General features: G+C 37.5%; 1 protein-coding gene and 1 long non-coding RNA gene across 2 annotated transcripts; one reads left to right on the top strand and one right to left on the bottom strand.

Moving 5' to 3' along the window:
- Positions 1 to 391: 391 nt before the first annotated feature.
- Positions 392 to 7,870, bottom strand: LOC132129689 (uncharacterized). The gene is made up of 4 exons (XR_009428561.1): positions 7,768 to 7,870; positions 1,621 to 1,680; positions 1,352 to 1,536; positions 392 to 862 (listed from the first exon to the last, which is right to left on the bottom strand). It is a non-coding gene; the product is annotated as an uncharacterized LOC132129689 (long non-coding RNA).
- A 10,164-nt stretch (positions 7,871 to 18,034) lies between these two features.
- Positions 18,035 to 25,079, top strand: LOC132128996 (CDK5 and ABL1 enzyme substrate 2-like). The gene is made up of 3 exons (XM_059540407.1): positions 18,035 to 18,225; positions 18,522 to 18,726; positions 24,990 to 25,079. The coding sequence occupies exons 1-3, from the start codon at positions 18,164 to 18,166 to the stop codon at positions 25,077 to 25,079; spliced, it is 357 nt and encodes a 118-aa protein (XP_059396390.1). The 5' UTR covers positions 18,035 to 18,163.
- Positions 25,080 to 25,361: the final 282 nt, after the last annotated feature.

Genomic DNA, 25,361 nt, shown 5'->3' with positions numbered 1-25,361 from the left:
TTCAAGGAGTGCTAGTTATTGTGGCCAGTGTGTACTGAAGAAAACATTTAATTCATAATGTGACACCCCCCCCCCACCCCTTTTTTTAATTCAGTCTAAAGTTAGATTTCTTTGTGAATTTTCTGAATGCAAGATTTTAAAAAATCCCTGTATTTTCACAGCCTTCTCTGCTCATATTTAATAAGGGTGTCAATAATTCTGATAAGAACTAGATAACCCAGTTATAAAATATGAAACAAATACATGAAACATGACTCTACATTCATACGTTGGGATGAACTATAATGGATATAACTATATGTGACATAGTATGGCATCTGAATGTGCTCATGTCAAATTCATGTACTGTTTAGAATATCATACACACAAAAAAGGAACAATTTTGTTTATTTGAACAAGTTTTATTAACTTCTATAAGAAGATTAATATAGCACAAATAAATGCATAATTGTATATACATGGTTTTGAGAAAGTTTTTACAAACATGCATTGTAAAAAAACATTTAAGAGCATTTTTGTCAAAAACACAACAAATAATCCATAGCACTGATCTTTATAGATATTCATTATATTTGGCTTTTACAACTGAAAAATAAAAGAATACATGATGGAATACATATTACCGAGCTTATCACAAGTGCATGCAGGCATTATTTAGTGAGGTGATTTTGCACATGTACAGCCTAATGAGATTGTGACTGGTTTTACTTCTAAAAAATAGTCAGTTCTGTTCGGGCAGACCTGTCTGAAAACCATGTTGATATTTTGCAAAATTGGTACTGCCTTGAAATTTTGATCTCTGCAATTTCCACATGTGGCATTAAAGACGTCCGGGTTTAATTCCAAACCCGAATTGCTTTGTCTGTGGAAAAAAAAAGAAAAAAGACTCATAAGTTTTGGAGCACTGTCACACATTGTATCCTTTATCACCATTAAATTCTCAATCTTAAACAGCCCTTTAAATGCTATGGAATGTCTATTGACAAACAAATACTGTTAATACACTTTCAACCTCAAAAGAGTTCAGCTGATAAGAGTCAGCATTTTAAGTGAAGCCATATTAATCTCATCAACATGAACCAGCTGCATGCATAAGCACGCCCAAAGTACCTTTATTAAGTAATATAAATAAATAAATAAATGTTTAAAATGACATTAAATAAAATGTAAAATAACCTTTATAAAGCTGTTAATTAAATAATAATAATGAACCAAAAAAGCAAATAAGAGTGGTCTTCCATATAAACACTTTGTACTTTGAGTCCTCAAATCCCATCTCTCATCTAATATCACTACACATAAGAAATGTTACTAGCATAAAAATAACTGAAGTAATTGTAGGAACACTTACTTGCACTCCCAAGTAGGATTGGCTAATTTAGAAATGTGTTTGTTCTGTCTGCAGTCTTCAAAGCTCATGTACTCGAGTAATTGTTCTGTGGCATTTCTCAAGAGTTCAGGAGAACATGGTTGATTGCAGTCAGAGCAGGGCAGTTCATAATAGCAGTAAACAGACACGACAGCAGAAATAAACACCTGTTTCAAACAGCACAAGTTAGTGGACACTCATACAGTATACGCCAAACTATACAACAGTCACTGTTTGCTAGATTGACTCACCAACAGAGCAGAGATATTCATTCTTCACTTGTTCAGTGTCACTCTTGTACAGCTTCTGTCCTGTAAAGCAGAGTAGTAGTATTGCTATATTGTGCTTCAGACTGACTTTTTATACCTTGATCAGGATGCAACTGAGGATTTCTCCTGACGTAATCCACCTACCGCTTTCCTACACGACAAATTTGCATGAGACAAACAGCAGCGGTGCTTGTGCCTGTTCTGTTTTTCCATGATTTAATGACACAGTGACTATTCAGGTGAGGGAATGGGCCTTTTTTTCTCCATGATTAGTGAGTGACAGACAGTCGCACACAAAGCCCACTGAAGAACAAAGAGCAACTACAATGCTGTGCTGACAGTCATGATGCTCCAGGACAAATGCGCTCAAGTGTTCTTTATAAAGACATTTTTGCTCATTATTTCTCCATCGCTGTACCTTATGCATTGACAAAAGCAGTATAGAAGTAGACTCGAATTGAGAAGAACTTCTTTTGCAATCCATTGTATTTTACATGTTATGCGATTTTATTGTATTGTTATGTGTTTGTTGTGTGAAGACAGTTGAACCAAAAAAAAAAAAAAAGATTATTTGAATATGGAGCTTTTATAAGATTTTGCTTCATATTTAAGCCAAAAAACAAATATAACAAAAAAACACACATTCCCTTTTTGAAGAACATACAGATTAAAGACAATAATAAATGTTTCAGGAAGATAAAATCGAATTAAATCTACATATTTACTGTGGTCAGGGGATTTGTGCTTGTGAAATATGGAATAAATATATGAAATATTCAAACCTATACACATAAATCAACCTATGTGTTTGCAAAGATAAACTTAATAATACTCGATAGAAAAGAGAGTTCTCTGCGCTTCTGTAATCCACAGACAAACTGGTGCAACCAGGGCAGGACAAAACAATTCAAACAAAAGGAAGCGGGGGAAGCGTTTTGGATACATACACTTAACACTCGAGAACCTCTAGGTCTAAATGATGAATTGAGTTTAACATGCTTCCTTTAAACACCTAAGCATATTAAAATACAGTGTTTAAGATTAATATATTTTTACTCCCATTGTATTGTGATCTTTGTGATAATGTGGGCACTTGCCCTTTAATGATTGTTTTATGAGTGTGACACCTTGGTTCAGAGGGATGTATTTGTTTTGGGTGGCCAACGCCCCCTTAATCACACCTGTTGATGATCCTTATTAATGGCTTCATTGCTCATTCTCTCCAAGGACTCTGATGAAGATGTAACCACATCGAAACGTTAGTCATTTATTTTTTGTTATGCACCTTTAATAAATAATTTAATCAGTAGACATCTGTGCTGCACCGGCGATTCCTTTTGTTTAAACTTAATAATACATTTGGCAATATTAAAGGCCAATATTGATGTTAACTGTGCATATTTGCATACACTGAATTTTTTTCTATTACATTTATTACATTTTAAAGTAGAAACGACCACGTAACTGCTTCAGGCATAAGGTGCTTCAGGAATTCATTTGTTGTTGTGTTTTTCAGGTGACATATGCAAAACAAGTCATGTGCCTCCAAGCTATCGTTTGAAACCATGACGGACAATATTGAGAGCAATTGTTCCATGGGGATTCCTTTTGTGTGGGATTTCTTTACCACAATGATTCATGCAGTTAGAGGAATCCTGGACAAAAAGAGAATCTCCACTGTATCGCCCAGATAGAAATTCCTCACTTTATACGTCATATCGAATACACTTTTCCGTTTCAAACTTTAACTTTCAACAATGTAAGACATTCAAAACTATTCAAACACTTTGCTAAATGTAAAAGGGTACTTGAATCGTTTGCAAATAATGATACTTTATAAAATGACATCTCTTAAAAATGAATACAATTTTAAGAATACTGTCTGTTCTCTGGTCCGTTTTGACAGATATTAGACTCTATTTACAAAAATAGGTTGCTTTCAATTTATATTTAGATTGACTCGTTTTTAAAGTAGGACAATAAAACACTGTAAGTATAGACAACAAACTGAAATTAAAGTTGCATAAAGGTACAGTCTATTTATTAATGTATTATTTGACAATTTATTACAACCCGAATTCCGGAAAAGTTGGGACGTTTTTTAAATTTTAATAAAATAAAAACTAAAGGAATTTCAAATCACATGAGCCAATATTTTATTCACAATAGAACATAGATAACGTAGCAAATGTTTAAACTGAGAAATTGTACACTTTTATCCACTTAATTAGCTCATTTAAAATTTAATGCCTGCTACAGGTCTCAAAAAAGTTGGCACGGGGGCAACAAATGGCTAAAAAAGCAAGCAGTTTTGAAAAGATTCAGCTGGGAGAACATCTAGTTATTAATTAAGTTAATTGATATCAGGTCTGTAACATGATTAGCTATAAAAGCTTTGTCTTAGAGAAGCAGAGTCTCTCAGAAGTAAAGATGGGCAGAGGCTCTCCAATCTGTGAAAGACTGCCTAAAAAAATTGTGGAAAACTTTAAAAACAATGTTCCTCAACGTCAAATTGCAAAGGCTTTGCAAATCTCATCATCTACAGTGCATAACATCATCAAAAGATTCAGAGAAACTGGAGAAATCTCTGTGCGTAAGGGACAAGGCCGGAGACCTTTATTGGATGCCCGTGGTCTTCGGGCTCTCAGACGACACTGCATCACTCATCGGCATGATTGTGTCAATGACATTACTAAATGGGCCCAGGAATACTTTCAGAAACCACTGTCGGTAAACACAATCCGCCGTGCCATCAGCAGATGCCAACTAAAGCTCTATCATGCAAAAAGGAAGCCATATGTGAACATGGTCCAGAAGCGCCGTCGTGTCCTGTGGGCCAAGGCTCATTTAAAATGGACTACTTCAAAGTGGAATAGTGTTTTATGGTCAGACGAGTCCAAATTTGACATTCTTGTTGGAAATCACGGACGCCGTGTCCTCCGGGCTAAAGAGGAGGGAGACCTTCCAGCATGTTATCAGCGTTCAGTTCAAAAGCCAGCATCTCTGATGGTATGGGGGTGCATAAGTGCATACGGTATGGGAAGCTTGCATGTTTTGGAAGGCTCTGTGAATGCTGAAAGGTATATAAAGGTTTTAGAGCAACATATGCTTCCCTCCAAACAACGTCTATTTCAGGGAAGGCCTTGTTTATTTCAGCAGGACAATGCAAAACCACATACTGCAGCTATTACAACAGCATGGCTTCGTCGTAGAAGAGTCCGGGTGCTAACCTGGCCTGCCTGCAGTCCAGATCTTTCACCTATAGAGAACATTTGGCGCATCATTAAACGAAAAATACATCAAAGACGACCACAAACTCTTCAGCAGCTGGAAATCTATATAAGGCAAGAATGGGACCAAATTCCAACAGCAAAACTCCAGCAACTCATAGCCTCAATGCCCAGACGTCTTCAAACTGTTTTGAAAAGAAAAGGAGATGCTACACCATGGTAAACATGCCCCGTCCCAACTATTTTGAGACCTGTAGCAGAAATAAAAATTGAAATGAGCTCATTTTGTGCATAAAATTGTAAACTTTCTCAGTTTAAACATTTGCTATGTTATCTATGTTCTATTGTGAATAAAATATTGGCTCATGTGATTTGAAAGTCTTTTAGTTTTCATTTTATTAAAATTTAAAAAACGTCCCAACTTTTCCGGAATTCGGGTTGTATTATAAAAAGGTTTAAACATATATATATATATATATATATAATTTTTCAAATAAACAATCTAAAAAGACAACATTTTTGGAATTATTTTTGGAATTACGTGTATATTTTTTATATTGTATTTCACATTCTATTTGCAATTTCACTTTTTTTATCAGTTTAATTGATCATCAAATGTATTTTGTAATCAAATGGATGCAAACAATCATGTTCATCTTTGTAGCCCACACTCCAACCTACACATCTTACTCTTATTAATGATTTGTTTATACTATGGAAAGGGCACTTTCAGCATGGAAGCATTCTTGTCAACAAGTGACACCCACCTTTTCTTTGAACCAGACCTGGATCGGGAGCACCGGGAGAATTCCTGGTGGCCCGGCGGCTGATTTGGTTTGTTTTGTTATTATTATTTTATATTTATGCCTAAATATAAGTGATCATTTCCGATGGTGTCATTCAATAATTAATAGAAAATAAATCATAAATCGAATAGTCTTGACTGTCAGGGCTGCACTACACCAATCAGCTTACATCTGTTCCATGTTTCTGTCAAACCAAACATTATTATCCCCATTATTATCATCATTCAGAATGTGCTAAAGGACATAAGTATCAATTTTAAAGTTACATAAAAAAAAAAAAAATGAGCAGAGACAGATATTCACATGAATTTATCGTACAGGGAGGGAGGGAGCAATGCAGACAGCAACACAAATATATCAGAGTCACAGCTTAATAATTCAATATTGTGCTCAGTATTAGAATTTTAAAACATATATATACTAATTTTGACATTTAGGCACTTTAGAAACTGCATTTTAATATACTACCAGTCAAAGAGTTTTTTAGCATTAATTTTTTTTAACATTTTTAAAGAAGTCTGTTCTGCTCACCAAGCAGAAGAAAAGGCAACGAAAATTGTGTAATTATGTAAAAACTTATGTAATTAATTATGTAATTTTTAAGAAAGTAATGTCTGACTGGTTTCACACACTTGGATGTACTTATTAATATGTTTATTTAACCAGGAAAACATTCCTGACCAACATAGGCAGCCCAGTTTGCATATACAAATAAACAACGTAGTTACAGCATACATTTCAAAAGCAACAAATAACTGGTTAAAAACAATTACACACCGTTAAGTTGCTCTCTAGATTACATAATAAGGATTTAAATTAATTATAAGATGCCAAGTTTAGTAACTTCATCTACTTTTGGAGAAGATTCCAATCTGTAGTGGAAGCATATTTAAAAGAGGTTTTACCAAGTTCAGTTCTGACAAAGAGCACACAGAGATTATAATGTGATTGAGAACATAATGAATGATTTCCAAACAAAGTCCTTTGTATAAAACAACAGAGATGATTTAGCTAATGACCGTAATTGTCTTATATATCAACAAATGCCAATGCATTTTTCTCCAAATTCTGAAGGAGTCCATCCTCTTTCATATAATTCACAATGACAACACAATGAGTTAAAAACTTACAATCAGTTATAAATCTCAGAGCACTATGGTACAAAGCATCCAAGGAAGAAAGAAGGTAAGAAGAGGGCATGCTGGTAAACCAAATCCCCATAGTGGAGAATCGTAGAAATGTAGCGGACACTAGTTTTTGGTCATCTTAAATGGGAAACATGATTTATTTTTTAAAGTAAAACCCTAACTTCTCAGATATTTAATATGTGAACCAAAATGTAATTTGTTTTCAATGATAATATAATCTGTGTATGAATGGAACCTTGCTTTATCAATATTAAAATCAAGGCAATTTATATATATATCAGCCATCTACCAGGAGATTTTGGAGCACTTTATGCTTCCATCTGCTGACAAGCTTAATGGAGATGCTCATTTCATTTTGCAGCAGGAATTTAGCACCTGTCCACTGTGCCAAAACCACTTCCAAATGCTTTGATCACCAGGAACGCTGCTAGCCAAATGGGTGCCCTAAGCAGAATAGTATTGTTGTGCCCCCTCCCTAAAAATACAAATACCATAAGGGGTCAAAATAGAACTTTAATAACATAAATAAATTGTAATTAAATAGTATTATTTATAAATTACAACAGTTGCTCTAGAAAGTTAACTATGGCTATGATCTTATTAATACAGTCGTCTGATTGATTTTATAGTCTCAAGCATTCAGAAATCACACAAAATAAAATTAAGCAGTTTTACTACAATAAAACCATGGTTAATTTTGGCAAGGGTTGAGATCTCCATGTGTTTTTGTTGAAGAAATTAAAGAGGCTGCAGCATTTCTGGCCAGCATGATATGATTATTATTAATAAACCAATCGCCTCGTTATTTTCAATAATACTAGTCATGAAAACTAGAATATTAAGTCAGTTGTGTCATTGTTGTTGGTGGTGAAATTATTACCGACATTAAAACATGTCACTAACGTCAATAGTTAAAAAAGTTCACAGGATTATGAACATATCTACCTGAAAGTGATGCACGGGCTTCATCTCAGGCTTTGTCTTTTCTCTGCGCCGATGTCTTTTCCCTGATATAGCCTAGTTGTCCTTTAATTATGATGATCACTTAGAGGCAAATGATCCAGAAAGAAAGGTGTAGGAAAACTAAATTTTATTAAATATATATATTTGCAGTTAAATATTTACTGTATCTTTATACAAAAATTACAAAAATAGACACATACACGTTTTACCAAATAAAAAGGAGAGCACTTTTAGAGTTCACCCCACTATTTGATGTGAGCATAAATATTGGAACAGTTGAATTCAAGGCAGATGTAAAATATTAAAAGCTAATATTTAGTTGCAGATACCTTGCATGCAATCAGAGCAGTGAGTCTATAATCCATAGACATCACCAGACTCTTGGTCTTATGCTTTGAAATGCTTTTCTACAGCCTTAATGCAGCCAATTCCAACTGTTGACAATTCCAACTGGTGCTGTCTTTAGTCTCCTCTTAAGATGTTGAAATTAACGTTCAATCGAATTTAAATCTGGAGATTGATTTGGGCAATCTAAGACTTTACATGTCTTTGCCCTGATAAAGTCCTTGACTGAACTGGCAGGGTGTTTTGGCTCATTGTCCTGATCCAATATGAAGTCCTTTCTAATGAGTTTGGTGGAATTTTCTTGAATATTGGTAGCCAAGATGATTTTGATATTTCCCTTATAAATTCATTCTGCTACTGCCATCATACATTAAGTCATCATTAAAATGAAGAGGTCCTGTTATAGAGACAGCCATGCCATGACACCACCTCCACCAAGCTTTACAGATGAGGTTGTATGCTTAGGATCATTTGCAGTTCCCTTTTTTCTCCACACTTTTGCTTTCCAATCACTTAGATAAAGGTTCATCCTTGTCTCATCGGTCCATCAATTCAGTTCCAAAACTCTACTGGCTCACATTTGTGAAGAATCTTGCCTTTCTATTTTTCGTGCTGATCAGAGGTTTGAATCTTGTTGTGTAGCTTCTGTAATTCTGTGTCAAATTTTCCTGCGGACTATAGATTGACAGAGCATACCCCCAGCTTTCTGGAGGTTGTTAATGATTTTACAGACTTGTATTATAGGGTTCATTTCCACAGCTTTTCTGATTTGTCTTGTCATCAACTACTGTTGTTTTACTCAGCCGATCAGGGGTGTGTTTCCCAAAAGCATCGTTAGCCAACGATGGTCGCAAGTTCCATCGTTACAAATGTATAGTTCAATGATTCGTGTTTCCCGAAACCATAGTTCAAAAGAAAATTTGCAAACTGCATCGCAAACTTGTGTCATTGGAACAGTTTGCTGTGTCTACGTCATTGATTGCGTTGCACCTGGTGTGTGTTCTATTCAGGTTATCGACACTATGTCCTATTACTTTAGAAGATTTCACCATCCACTTTGAGTGATTTCAAAAAAAGACTTAAACTTGTGGTTTAAGTTTATTACCTAATTCGCCTTCTTTATTATTATTACCAGTTCAGTTTGAAACTATAAAGCAGCGTGCCCTTCGCAATTATTCTCCCTTCGAAGTGCCCTCTGAAAGCATTAATCATGCTGATTGGAACGCAGCCATCGTTTAGTTTGTGAAAAGAAATGGTGAGTTTGTCAAGTGAGTCATCTTTGTAAAAACATTACAAAAGACATATTTCTCATATAACAATATTGGTAAAACAGTGTGTTAGAGGTTTTCACTTATATTAAATGTTAATACTCAAATCACAGTATTTTTATAGTAAATGAATGTACCCAAACAAGAAAAAAATATATAAATATGTGAGTGATTTTGTTGTTTTTAAAGAATTAGAATATAGAATTCTCTCTACAAATGTGTTTGTGTGTGAATGTAGGTATATATATATATATATATATATATATATATATATATATATATATATAGATAGATAGATAGAGAGAGAGAGAGAGAGAGAAACAAATACACACACACACACACACAGTATATACACTGTTTGCAAAAGTAATTTTTAATGTTTTTAAGTGTTCATTTAATGTATATCGGCAAATAAACCAAATATATAACAGAAATTATGTCAGATTAAACAAATGGTTTAAACTGCAATGGTGGCTGGATGCTGCACAGGTGTCAGGAGGTGTGGGTGAAGAAGATATCCACTGTCTCCCAGCAGCCAGCTATCACCAGAGCCATGCACCCTCTTCAGCCACCTGGCAAACTGGAGAAGTGGCCCACACAAAAGAGTCATGTGTGCTTCCATCACCCATCCATCAGGTCATCACCCACCACCTCCATAAATTTCCAACAGCATAATATTGCAGTGTAGCTAACAGTTGAATTTAAAGCGTTGTTTCTTCTTATTGCCCTCTGAAGATGTGAAGCCTGATGTTAAAGGCCCAGGCAGGAGGGGACCTGATGTTGAAGGGCCAGACTGGAGAGGGCCTGATGTTAGAGGCCCAGGGTGGAAAGGGCCTGATGTTTGAGGCCTAAACTTTGAAGGTAAAGGCCTGGTTGATGCACACGTATCTATACCTCCAAGGATCCTTCCATTGGAAGGATTGGGAAGTTGTGGCCTAATGGTTAGAGAGTCGGACTCCCAATCGAAAGGTTGTGGGTTCGAGTCCCGGGCCGGCAGGAATTGTGGGTGGGGGGAGTGCATGTACAGTTCTCTCTCCACCTTCAATAACATGACTTAGGTGCCCTAGAGCAAGGCATCGAACCCCCAATTGCTCCCCGGGCGCCGCAGCATAAATGGCTGCCCACTGCTCCGGGTGTGTGCTCACAGTGTGTGTGTGTGTTCACTGCTCTGTGTGTGTGCACTTTGGATGGGTTAAACGCAGAGCACAAATTCTGAGTATGGGTCACCATACTTGGCTGAATGTCACTTCACTTTCACTTTTTTTTTTTTTCACTTTTCATTGCAACAGGCCCCAGGATGGCCAAAACTTTCTCTTCCTCTGTAGGCAGAGGAGGAACTGAATTGATACCCCATCAGTCTTTTTTGCTTCCCTCTTACATGCCGCAGCCCTCCGTTTTGTCATACTTGCGAAGTCCCTCCACTTATTCCTGACTCCTTCTGGGGGTTTTTCATATACATAGCCAGCATCATTTATTTTTTGAGTGATTTCTGCACATATTTTATTTTTGTCAGCATTTGTAATGCATTATGTGCTCATGGCTCCAGTCAGCCATTAGATCAAAGAAGAAGAAGAACGACAGCTCAAACCAACGTACAAACCAACTATGGATCTGCAACACAGGTACCATGGTTTTGGGAAACAGTCGTGACTAGCTAGTTCGTTTTCATAACGATGCATCATACTATGGTGGTTAATCTGCGACTTACATAGGGAAACGCACCCCAGGTCGTCGATGGTTGCTGATGTCGCCGGTAGTTTCCAAACTCTTTATTTCTCCATGCCCTTTTTTTCTATAGTTCTAATTGACTTCCTCTTGTCTCTTAGCATCCAAATTGCTTTTCTCAGAGTCGGCTTCCTCGTTTTCATCCTGGTTTGTGTGTGTCATCGTCGAATTCAAGACTTAGAATGTAGAAGCAATGGATAAAACTTATAAGAAACATTCCCTGCTTCTGTTCCAATACTTCTGCTCACATCAGATAGGGAGATGAAACTCTAAAAGTGCTGATCTTCTTAGCTGGAAAACATCTTTGTGTTGAATCACCCAATAATAAAATGTGACATTCTGTAGTTTTGTCTCATATTTATCTTTTAATTGTATTTACAGATTTCTTGACTCTACAGCAAACAAAACAATTTTGTATTTACTGTTCCAACACTAATGGAGGACACAGTATAGGTGTTACAGAGGAGGTTCGTGTACCGCCTCCCTTGCACCACCAGCGGGAGCCATCAGCCGAATACATTTCCCACTGTCGTTTGCTGTCGTTTGACCCCGTCTGTTTGACTATCCCAAATAAAGAGCTGCAAATGGATCAAACTCTGTCTGGTTCTTCGCAACAGAAGACATCACCGTTTAATGATCCAGTGGCCTTCGCGCAACTCTCCAACGAATTGACCGCCCAAGCATCTCAGCTGGCATCACAACAGCATCAGCTGAACCGATTGACCACTCTAACGGAGGAGCTAGTTCAAGCATTGCAAGGTATTCGTCATTCGACGACCAGTGCCATGGCTGCCCAACCGCCACCACCAAGTAACCCTTTGCCGTCGATGACTTCCCTGGTCAGCCCACACCTCGCCTTCCCAGAACGGTTTGACTGAACTAGGGGTTTCCTGTTACAGTGCTCTCTTTTCGTCAATCAACAGCCGCTATTATACCCCATGGAATCCAGCCGTATAGCATTCGTTTGTTCACTGCTCACCGGGAGGGCGTTAGAGTGGGCAACAGCAGTCTGGAGGACGGATGGTTCCGCTTTCCCCTCGTTCCAGGCATTCCTTCAACAGTTCCGTGAGGTATTCGAACATTCTATGGAGAGAGGAGATGCTGGAGAGCAGCTATTAACCCTTACTCAAGGAAGGAACTCGGCTGCGGAGGATGCTCTCTCATTCCGCACACTTGCAGCCCAAACCACCTGGGTCGAGGACAAACTAAAACTGCTGTTTTGAAAAGGATTAAGACCGGAGTTACAGTCCGAATTGGCTTGCCATGACGAGGGTAGGAATCTGAATGAATTCATTGATCTCACCATCCGAACTGACAATTTGATCCTCTCACGACACCCAACACACGCTCCAGTCCACGTGTCTCATGAAGCAATCATTGAATCAGGAACCAATGCAACTAGGAACGACCCACATCACGCCTGAGGAACGCTACAGGTTCCTGTACCACCTCCCTTGCACCACCAGAGGGAATCCATCGCCCGAATATTAGTTTTCCTATGAACTGCATTTCCCACAAGGCCTCATACCTGGGACTAATTACACTTACACCTGCACCTCATTTCCACACTCATATAAGCTGCTCACACGCACTTATTGCGAAGTCTTGATTTGCCTCGGCTGTCAGTTCTGTGCGTTATTACCCGTGTTTTGTTTTCTTCTCTTGACCCTGAACTGTTTCACATTATTGAGTGTTCTCTGCCTGCCTCGACTTTCTGCCTGATTTCCCGATTCTGTCTCTGCATCGCCCCTATTGCTCAGTTTGATGTCGTTTGACCCCGTCTATTTGACTATCCCAAATAAAAAGCTGCAAATGGATCAAACTCCACAACTCGCCTGCCACCTCCTCCTTTGGAGTCGGAAGGTTCTGAGGTCACTTCGTGCCGTTCACATTCAGATACATGCATTTTCGGTTGACGATTCGTGCCTAGAGTTTGGGCTGGCTGACTCCCAGGTAATTCTGAGGCCCGTCCTGGGAGGTTTAACTATAGCCTTTGTGTAGAGCCGGTATCCTCCTGTGTTCTCACCGAAAAACGGGTAGTGGCACTGAGAGGCCCCGGTTAGTGTCGTCTTCCTTAAACTGCTCCAGAGTGTCCGTACTGTAGACCCTGTTGAGATCCTCCATCACTCTAGGCAGCTGGACATGGCAGAACGTCCGGTGCCAGGCCTTCATGATGAATCTGTGAGAACCATGGAAGGCGGGGTTCCATATTGAGACCTAAGTGGTACTCGTATGTGTATTGTCCACGGTATAGCCTTAGAACCCGTGTTTCCCCGGCAGACTTCTGCCTTCCCAAGAGGGCTTTAATCACCTCAAATTTCTCCATATACTCCTAAACAGATGCTTTATGTGTATTTGCCCCCGAGATGGGGCTTCTGCAGCATCCCTGTTCCAAGCGGAATGGGTACGTTTTCCCAGTGTTATCCAATCTCACCCACTGAGCTAGTGCTTTGACAATGGTGGGTGGAACTACTTGTTCTGAGCCCCGGCCTACACCTAATAGGGGTACAGGCAGCTCGCACAGGGCACTGGAAGGGGCAGCACCCCATGGCGCTTTGGTGGATCCCATTTTGCGTCGGTCACCGACGTGGCCTCGAGAGTGACCGACTGAAAGGGAACGTCTCGGTTACATATGGTAACCCTCGTTCCCTGAAGGAGGGAACAGAGATGACACATCCCATCGCCATGGTTGCTGTACTGCCGCTGAGCTGCTGGGTCTCTGGCTCTGCTCCTCAGCAAAAACCTGGTACGCATTGCACCTGCTGCCTTCTTATACTCACAATAATTGCAATAATTGCATGCCAATGTGCATTGGCTTGTTTAGTTTACACTCGAAGTAGATTGGTCTATCGAAGCGATATCCCATTTTGCGTTGGTCACCGACATGGCGTCTCCGTTCCCTCCTTCAGGGAACGAGGGTTACCATACGTAACTGAGACGTTTCCTCTGCTTCCAGCTGTTTTAGCTGAACAAAAACTTTCTCAAATGTCTCTGCTTGATATTGCAGATTTGTGTGTCTTACCATATTATTTTAATGTATTTTCTTATTGTGAAAACAGCTTTACTGTTTTATATATATATATATATATATATATATATATACAGTACATACTAAAAGTTTGGACACACCTTCTCATTCAAAGAGTTTTCTTTATTTTCATGACTATGAAAATTGTAGAGTCACACTGAAGGCATCAAGGGCTATTTGACCAAGAAGGAGAGTAATGGGGTGTTGCGCCAGATGACCTGGCCTCCACAGTCACTGGACCTGAACCCAGTCGAGCTAGTTTAGGGGTGAGCTGGACCGCAGACTAAAGGCAAAAGGGCCAACAAGTGCTAAGCATATCTCGGGGAACTCCTTAAAGACTGTTGGAAGACCATTTCAGGTGACTACCTCTTGAAGCTCATCAAGAGAATGCCAAGAGTGTGCAAAGCAGTAATCAAAGCAAAAGGTGGCTACTTTGAAGAACCTAGAATATGACATATCTTCAGCTGTTTCACACTCTTTTGTTATGTATATAATTCCATATATACTCTTTGAATGAGAAAGTGTTTCCAAACTTTTGATCTGTACTGTATATATATATACTTATTTATAGCCTCATTACAATGTTATAAATATTTATTATAGAATCATTGCATTAGAATTGTCTGATTTTCAGTTGATGTTGCTGATGACAGGACTGTCCACATGCAACTGCACCGCAGCTGAATTTCAAAGTGTTGCAAAAAATCTAAAAATCCTCATTTTAAATTATGGTATCAGTAAACCATCAATGTCTCCATGGACATACAGGTAAGTAGAGTTCCCTTTGTAAAGCAACATTATTCTTCTGTTAATCCATGAACTGAAAATGTGTGATCTGTTCATTGTAAACTGACATTTTTCCAGCTGTACTGTGGATATTGACAGGCTTCCAATTGAGAAAAAAAATCGTATGTGTATTATATTGGATGAATTCTGGTTGAATTCATCATCTTTTTTTATTTTATTTTTTACTAGTACGTGCAGAACATTGTTAATTAATGTATGTAAGTGACTATAGCAAAATAAGAGGGGCAGCTGTGGCCTAATGGTTAGAGACTTGAACTAGTTACCAGAAGGTCACAGGTTTGAGTCTCAGTGCTGGCAGGAGTTGTAGGTGGGAGGGAGTGAATGAACAGCGCTCTCTTCCACCCTCAATACCCATGGCTGAAGTGCCCTTGAGCAAGACACTGAACCTCCAGTTACCCCCATGGGTGCTGGATATATAGCTGCCCACTGCTCTGGGTGTGTGTTCACGGTGTGTTCACTTCTCACTGCTGTGTGTGTGCACTTGGATGGATTAAATGCAGAGCACCAATTCCGAGTATGGGGCAAATGTCATGACATAAAGCGAACTGTGACATATTATACCCAAAAAATATTCATACAGTTTACTAGTAGTGAAATTTATTTTAAAAAATCTAAATTTATACCGACACTTTGACCTGACCATGTTTTGCTTACGTGTTTTTTTTTTTCTCCAGAATTGCTAATGCAACCTTTTCACACCACAGACTGAACAAAATTAATCATTACTTGGTAATTGGTCAACAAAATATTGACAATTGTCTGAAGTTTATTTGATTGTAATCGATTACATATCTTTCTATCAAAGTTATCTGACATTATCAAAAGGATATTTGTTCTGACAACTCTGAGTTCTTGTAATATTTTATTACCATTTTCTAAGCTAATAATAAACTGATAATGTGAGAAATGTTGAAGGGGTCTGAATAAATTTTTGTTTGACAATATATTTAATTTTTACAGTGCTATTTTACATTTAATTATTTGGTTTCTGTACCTGGACACTTACAAACTTAAAAAAAAACTTAAACACTGAGTAAATTAGACAAACAAATACACAGAACGAACATACAAATTAAACACTTTTAAACAGGGCCCATTGGTACAACCTGCACCGGGGCCCCGCTTACCCCAGCTACGGCCCTGCTCAGTGCAGTTCTGGAGGGGAAAAAAATATTTTACGAGAAAAATTTATAAGATGAACACCGAGCTGAGCCAGATAACGAACTAACGATTTACTCGTTGCATCGGTTTTCGGATCACCAGTACTTCTTTTGGACAGTTCGATTCAATAAACCGGTTGAAGAAAACGGTTCACCGGTTCTTTTGTGGTCGATGTAATGGCGTCATTGCCGATGATTGCCCTTGATTCAAGCCTTCGGTTTACCTGCGCTCATAACACTAGCACAGAATCAGTTCAGAATCAATCACCAAAAGAATCAGTTCAGTTCAGACGCTCTGTGTGTCAGTCTGCTTCACGCTGAATCACACATGCGCAGTATCATCAGCTCCTCGGTTCTCGAATCGGACGCGTCTGACAGTAACGGTTCTTGACTCGAGAACGAGTCAGTCTGTTGTTCATTATCTGGCTCGGCTCGGTGTTCATCTTCAGTTCTCTCTTCACAGCAGTTCAGTCAGTGTACTGTTTGAGTAAATGAATTTTTCCGGGATATTGGTTTGTTTTAACTCAGAGGGAGTGTTAGCCACATTAAAAAGTTAACAGCTTAAGTAATTTGCGGATTAATGGGTACTGGAGATGCGAACCGTTTAAAACAATTTAGTTCGATTTGGTGAACTGGTTCAAAAAGATCTGGTTGCACGAATGATTCGTTTGCGAACCGGATATCACAAACTGCTTTGTTTTGAACTCTTTCTCACAACAGACACGGAAGAGAAGACAACGCTGAATAAAGTCGTAGTTTTTGCTATTTTTGGACCAAAATGTATTTTCGATGCTTCAAAAAATTCTAACTGACCCTCTGATGTTCTTCTTACCTTTCTGGACATGGACAGTATAATGTTACCGTACACACAGTTTCAATGGAGGGACTGAAAGCTCTCGGACTAAATCTAAAATATCTTAAACTGTGATCCAAAGATAAACGGAGGTCTCACGGGTTTGGAACAACATGAGGGTAAGTTATTAATGACATAATTTTGCTATTTGAGTGAACTAACCCTTTAATCCTAATAAATGCTCTTTTATGTCAGACTGTGGCGATCAGCGTGGACTTATCAATCACATAGGCTAATATACCCTAACGGGAAAACATATCATTTTTATGACATAATATGTCATTATAACGAGAAAAAGATGTCGTTTTAACGATATAACATCTCGTTATTACGAGAAAAGATGTCATTTTAAAGAGAAAACATCTCAAACTCATTTTGACGAGAAAAGATGACATTAAAATGAAATAACATCTCGTTATTACGACATAAGTGAGTGGAAAAAATAATATGTGTGTGGCAGCAATGCTTCACCGTAGCTCTCTAAAGCTCTTGCGGTACTTTGATGTCACACACTGATCGGTCTGATGGTGATGACCTGCTTCAAGTCGAACAAGCCTAATGATTCAATGAACCATTCATAAAGAACCATTTACTTCACTCCTGAATGAATCAGCCATTTGAAAGAATCAAATGAATGAATAATGACTCGATGGCTTAATCATTAAGACATTTATCACCACCTACTGGCAGTTTTAGTTTATTATTTAGAGTATCATTTCATTAAAAAAATAATTTAATTTTTCCATAGTAATAATAATTCAATTAAGAAAATAAATTATTGAAGTTATACAGTAGTTCACCCAACCAAAAATTAATTTTTGTAATCTCTGTTTGATACTTCACACAACAATGACTTTAAATTATTTTGATGTGTGTTTAATTAGATTAATTAATCACCGCATGATGTAATCGCTTACCAGCCTTAATATATATATACACACACTTGTTTCTTGTTTCGGGACATTAATTACCCATCAGACACATATGTGGGGATGAATGGCTATCTGTGTGATTAAGCCTCTGCTGGAAGCAGGGTGGTCTGACCTACAGACATGGATAACATAACATGGATAAGCTGATTATCTTACTAATATAAATTCTGTGTTTGTACTGTCACTCTCTTTCTCTCGCTGTGGTTCTCTTACAGACAACGGTAATAGAGTACGTCAAACCGTCAGATCTGAAGAAGGACATGAATGAAACCTTTAAAGGAAAATTCCCCCACATCAAACTCACACTGAGCAAAATCAGAAGGTACACTCACATTTTAAATGTTATATATATATATATATATATATTGTTATATATAACTGTTTACATGCAAAGGAATATGTCTGTGTTAATCAGAATATGGTCATATTGTTATTATGTATGCAATAACCAGATTAAACCAAACTTTTTCCAAAGACAGCTTAAAACCTTATGAAAACTCACTGAATAAATGCAAATAACTGAATGAATACATTTTAAAGTACTTAAGTTACATTTGTGCATGAATATGATTGTTCGTTGTTCGTGCCGACATCTCTGTTTTTCCATCTTTTCATCAGTTTGAAGAGAGAAATCTGTTCAGTGGGAGAGGAGTCTTCCCTGCAGCCGGTCACCATAGCCATGGCATTTGTGTACTTCGAGAAGCTGGTCCTACAGGGGCGTCTCAACAAGCAGAGCAGGAAGCTGGTGGCGACCGCGTGCCTCCTACTCGCCGCCAAGATCAGCAGCAACCTGAAGAAACAAGAGGTCAAGCAACTGATTGATGTGAGTGATGCTCCGACACGCACTTTCCACTCAACACACATACACTACAGTTCAAAAGTTTGAAGATGGGATGATTAGTGTCTTCTAATCAATGCTCACCAAGGCTGCATTTATTTAATGAGAAACATTAATATTGTGAATTATTCTTCCATTTTATCATAACTTTTGTATTTTAATCTATTTTAAAATGTAATTTATTCCTGTGATGCAAAGCTTCAATTTTCAGCATCATTACTCCAGTCTTCAGTGTCACATGATCTTCAGCAATCATACTGATATGCTGATTTGTTGCTCAAGAAACTTTCTTATTATCATTGTTGAAAACTCTGGTGCTGCTTCATGTTTTTTCAGGCCAAAATGCACTCACCCTCTCAAAGTTGTCAGTGTTTTTATATTTTTTTATATCTAAAGATAGATATAAATATATAGATAATATATAGATATTGGACCATGATATACATTATTCCTGGAAACATTCATTGCATAATGGGGATTCCTTTTGTGTGTGATATCCTTACCTCCTTTACTCTGGACACAAGGGAATCCCTCAAATGTGCCAAGTTTGAGGAGTCTGAACAGACAAATTAATATTCATATATAACTATAATGTTACACTGGGGTCATCTGAATGAGCTGCTACACAAATGTACTGTTTTATTTATCACACACACATACACACACAGTTTGGTTTATTTGAACAAGCTTTATTCAGTTCTATATGAAGAATAAATAGGTAATATAATAATAATAATAATAATTACATTGTCATTTCTCAGGTATAACATGTAAACCCCGATCACTACAAAGATTGATTTGACTTTTACAAGAACATTTCAGAAATTGTTCATACACTCATGCATTACTTCACAGTTACAATATTTAAACGATTTTGCTTGCAATAAATTGTGCAGACAGATTGCAGATGAGAGGTGGACGTTTTAATGAGTTTAACTAAAGTGTAATTGTCCAAAGCGGTGTTTCTTTGCACACGTAACTGGTTTTACAGTTAATATGAAGAGATTATGATTATAAGTGCTCGGGCATCTCTGTCTGAATAACATGTTGATATTTTGCAGAATCGGCACTATTCTGTGCACTACTCTATGAAAGAACGTGGGTCTCTGCACTTGTCACATGTGGCGTTAAAGACTGGCAGAAGCCTGTCCACATCTGGAGTTGAGCTGTTGAAAAGAAAGAGTTGTGAGTCTAAAACAGCACTTAAAATGGTATTGAATTCCTACTGGCAAACAAATACAGTTAACACACTTAAAGCAACTTTATGTAGTTTTGTGTATTTTGGTGACTATGGTAGTATATAGCAAATACCATTTGGGACACAGCTAATGTTGCTGCTTTAAAGCAGTCCTGCCACAATGCCTTAAAAGCCTTTTCGCAGAATTTCAAAAAACTTACAAACTCCACAAAAAAAGTCATTAGGATGGAGCGTGGAAAGAAATCCATTTGTCTTAGTGCAAGTCATTGTACCATCAGAATTAATCAAATCAGATCAGATTTTAAAACTGATATTTCAAGGTAAAAACATAAAGGCTGCTTTAAAGACACAATTTGATTTAGTCATAAAAACATTTTGTAACTCATGTTTGGCTGATGAGAGTCTGCAATATACTAAGTGAGGCCATTTTAATTTCTTCAACCTGAACTAGCTACAGACATACACACTGCTAAATCACTTTATTAAACACATTTAAATGACATGAAATACGATGCAAAATATGAATTAATAGCACATAACCTTACAAAGTTGTTTAATTAAATAGAAAATATAAGAATGTACCACTTAAAGGCTGCTGATTATGAACTCTTAGCCATATCTCACAAGCGCTGAACAAACAAACGGCTCCTGAAGACCAAAAAAACTAATGATGTCTATTGTAGGTGCCCCTTTTTTATACTTCCTGGCATGCCTCCATGACATCACAGGCTGCTGTCGTCCAATGAATTAAGAGTATTTTCACACATGCTTTAGACACAAGTCATGTTGATGGCATTCACCAAAGTGTCCTCCAGGGGAGCTTACACATTAAGTAATTATTTGAATAAATTATATTAATTCAGAGTAATACTGTACTATGTTTTTGTTGTTGTTCTTGTTGTTTGTTTGTTTGTTTTTTGTTCAGTCAGTATGTTTTTATTCATTTGTCTAAATAAACATTTTATGTTTGCATATGCAAAACAATAGACACTGTTTGTTGATACTGGTACAATGACAGTTATTTTCTGGAAACAATAGTTCCATAGTGGGGATTCCTTTTGTGTGGGATATCCTTACCACAAAGATAAATACAGGCAGAGAAATCCTGAACACAAGGAGGATCACCATCACTCTGGACACAAGGGAATCCCTCATATTAGAAGTAATGTTTATCCTTGTGGAAAAGAGTTGTGCTTAAATTTATTGAATGTGATCTTAAAGCGTACTTAAAATTTGAAAAGAATGTTTAAAAAACTGTAATAAATAATAATAATAGAAATATAGGTGCATCTCAATAAATTAGAATGTTGTGGAAAAGTTCATTTATTTCAGTAATTCAACTCAAATTGTGAAACTTGTGTATTAAATAAATTTAATGCACACAGACTGAAGTAGTTTAAGTCTTTGGTTCTTTTAATTGTGATGATTTTGGCTCACATTTAACACAAACCCACCAATTCACGATCTTCTAAAAAATTAGAATATAGTGAAATCTCAGTCAGCTAATCAACACAAACCTGCAAAGGTTGCCTGAGCCTTCAAAACAGTCTCTCAGTTTGGTTCACTAGGCTACACAATCACAATCAAGCTGATTTGACAGTGGTCCAGAAGACAATCACTGACACCCTTTACAAGGAGAGTAAGCCACAAACATTCATTGCCAAAGAAGCTGGCTGTTCACAGAGTGCTGTATCCAAGTATGTTAACAGAAAGTTGAGTGAAAGGAAAAAGTGTGGAAGAAAAAGATGCATAACCAACAGAGAGAACCTCAGATTTATGAGGCGTGTCACACAAAATCGATTCAAGAATTTAAGAGAACTTCACAAGGAATGGACTGAGGCTGGCATCAACAGCCACCGCACACAGACATGTCAAGGAATTTGCTGAACCACAGACATTGTCAGAGGCATCTTACCTGGGCTAAGGAGAAGAAGAAATGGACTGTTGGTCAGTGGTCCAAAGTCCTCTTTTCAGATGAGAGCAAGTTTTGTATTTAATTTGGAAACCAAGGTCCTAGCCCAAGTTGCTTGAAGTCTAGTGTTAAGTTTCCACAGTCTGTGATGATTTGGGGTGCAGTGTCATCTGCTGGTGTTGGTCCATTGTGTTTTTAGAAAACTTAAGTCACCGCACCCATTTACCAAGAAATTTTGGAGCACTTCATGCTTCCTTCTGCTGACCAGCTTTTTGAAGATGCTGATTAAAATTTTCCAGCAGGATTTGGCACCTGCCCAAACTGCCAAAAGACCCAAAAGTTGGTTAATTGACCATGGTGTTGGTGTGCTTGACTTTATGGGGGAATCTGTGGGCTATAGAGAAAAATGAGAAACAAGAGACCAAACAATGCAGATGAAGGCTGAAGGCTACTGTCAAAGAAACCTGGGCTTCCATACCACCTCAGCAGTGCCACAAACTGATCACCTCATGCCACGCTGAATGGAGGCAGTAATTAAAGCAAAAGGAGCCCCATACCAAGTATTGAGTAGATGTACAGTAAATTAACATACTTTCCAGAAGGCCAACTAATTTTACAAATTAAAATTAAAATTTGATGAGATAGTGAATTGGTGGGTTTCTGTTAAATGTGAGCCAAAATCTCAGTTAAAAGAACCCAAGACATAAACTACTTCAGTTTACACAGTGTGCACTGAATTTAATACACCAGTTTCACAAGTTGAGTTAAATTACTGAAATAACTTTTCCATGACATTCTACTTTATTGAAATGCACCTGTAAAATGCCTCTGAAGTGTACTTCGTGTACACTTTCAAGTTTCCTAACATATGTAATGAATGACGTGGATTGGACACATGAGTATTTGTTATATTTAACAAATAGTGGACAATGCTCCTCCCAAACATCCAAAACATGTGGCAGAGAAAACCAGACCCCTGGTTACCATGGTAACAATGACACATCAAGATCGGCTGCATTTTTAAATGGTCTAAATGTGCATTTATATTATACGTTGATACCTATGGAAAGTATAAGTGTTCCCAGAATCTTTAATAGTTTCTTCATCAACATCCAATCAAAGACCAATAGGCAAGACATATGCCTGATGAAAAAGGGTCACAAACTTTCCCTCCAAAGCTACCATTCCTCATTGGCTCACTCAAGTCCTGAGGTTGTGATATTGTCACCCTTTATAGATCACTGATCATCAGATCAGAGAAGTTTTTTGAGATGCAGAAACTCCAGGGCCGGGTTTCCCGATAACGATTGGTCTTAGCGCTTAAGAACGTTTTCTATTAGTAATTTTGCGATCGTTCGATATTGTTTCATGTGCATTTCCCAACAATGCACGTAAAGCAATCGCACGTAGCTGTGCTTTAAGAGCTACTTAAGAGTCGCTATCCATTTGTCAAGTGCTGAAATCTGACCTTATTAAAATGACTCTTCATTGTAGTACAAAATTTTTTATTGCCATATTAACCTAATGCTGCGTTCCAGATAGACAACTTGGATATAATAACTATAATACAATACAGTATTATATTATATTATAGTGTATTATATATATACATATATTATACTTTACATAATAATATATAATATACTTTATATATTTATATATTATGTTAGGTAAAAAAATGTTAGCCTGAATGCACTGTAAGTGGCTTTGGATAAAGTGCCTGCTAAATGCATACATTGATTTACATTTATTTATATACAGTATAGAGAGAGAGAGAGAAAGAGAGAGAGAGACGTTATTTCCGGGTCCAATACATAGCTGGTTTTCGTGCACTTCAGCAAGTCATTTATATATATTTTTTCTCCCAGTCTTTGAAGCATTTCTTTTATTCATTTTTGTTTTTCAGTCATTTAATTTAAATGTGTATTTCTATTTTTTCTGGCCTTTTTAATTATTTCATTTATAAATTAATACAAAAATAAAGAAAACGAGTCATAAAGTGTACAATAAAGCACAATCAAATACTTATATTATAATCACATTGCACTTGAATCAAGTTAAAGGTGTAAACTGCCGATTGTCCTGCAGGTGAGCACATAAATCTGTCATCTTACATTTAGCTGACACTTTTATCCAAAGCAACTTACAATTGCTATATATGTCAGAGGTCGCACACCTCTTGAGCAACTAGGGGTTAAGTGTCTTGCTCAGGGACATATTGGTGTCTCACAGCAGATTCGAACCCGGGTCTCTCACACCAAAGGCATGTGTCTTATCCACTGCGCCATTCTTACAATGCACTTAGGACTTTACGATTACTCCAAAGCACCCGTAGATCTACAATGATTTTCAAGTGCTACTCAAGTTACGATGCTTTTGGGAAACAGACCGTAATATTAAGATCAGTCGTGCGATCGTTTTTACAAACTTCTTAGGCTTACGAAGTTTTTGGAAAACTCAGCCCAAGGCAGCTAAGAGTCCTCGAGAATCCAACCTAAGCTTGTGCCAGGCTTTCAGCCTAGTCTTTCCACTTTAAGATCCCAAGGTCTCTGTTTGTACTGCCTCTCTTTCTCTCGCTGTGGTTCTCTTACAGATGTTACGACCTCTGGCTCAAGGAAAGCACATGCAAACCATACGTGTCAAGTTTGAGGAGTCTGAACAGACAAATTAATATTCATATATAACTATAATGTGACACTGGGGTCATCTGAATGAGCTGCTACACACTTGTACTGTTTAACTTATCACACAAACACACAATCAGATTGGTTTAAGCTTTATTCACTTCCATAAGAAAAATAAATAATAATAACAGGTATAACGTGTATATATAAACTCTGATCACTAAAAAGATTGATTTGACTTTTACAAAAACATTTCAGAAATTGTTCACACACTCATTCATTACTTCACAGTTACAATATTTAAAGCATTTTGCTTGCAAGAAATTGTGCAGACAGATTGCAGTAGAGAGGGGACATTTTAATGAGTTTAACTAAAGTGAAATTGTCCAAAGTGGTGTTTCTTTGCACACGTACAGCCTAATGAGATTGTGACTGGTTTTACAGTTAATATGAAGAGAGAGTGATTATAAGTGCTTGGGCATCTCTGTTTGAATAACATGTTGATATTTTGCAGAATCGGCACTTCTATGAAAGAACGTGGGTCTCTGCACTTGTCACATGTGGCGTTAAAGACTGGCAGAAGCCTGTCCACATCTGGAGTTGAGCTGTTGAAAAGAAAGAGTTGTGAGTCTAAAACAGCACTTAAAATGGTATTGAATTCCTACTGGCAAACAAATACTGTGAACACACTTAAAGCAACTTTATGCAGTTTTGTGTATTTGCAGTCCTGCCACAATGCCATAAAAGCCTTTTTGCAGAATTTTACAAAACGTACAAACTTTTGAGCGTGGAAAGGAAGCCATACGTCTTATTGGAAATCAGTGTACCGTCAAAATTTGATTGATCAGATTTTAAAACTGATATTTCAAGGTAAACAAAAAATAAA

This window comes from Carassius carassius, chromosome 46 (assembly GCF_963082965.1).
Source record: "Carassius carassius chromosome 46, fCarCar2.1, whole genome shotgun sequence".
Taxonomy (NCBI): Eukaryota; Metazoa; Chordata; class Actinopteri; order Cypriniformes; family Cyprinidae; genus Carassius; species Carassius carassius.
The sequence above is the reverse complement of the archived record's forward strand: the minus strand, read 5'-3'. Positions and strand labels throughout refer to the sequence as shown.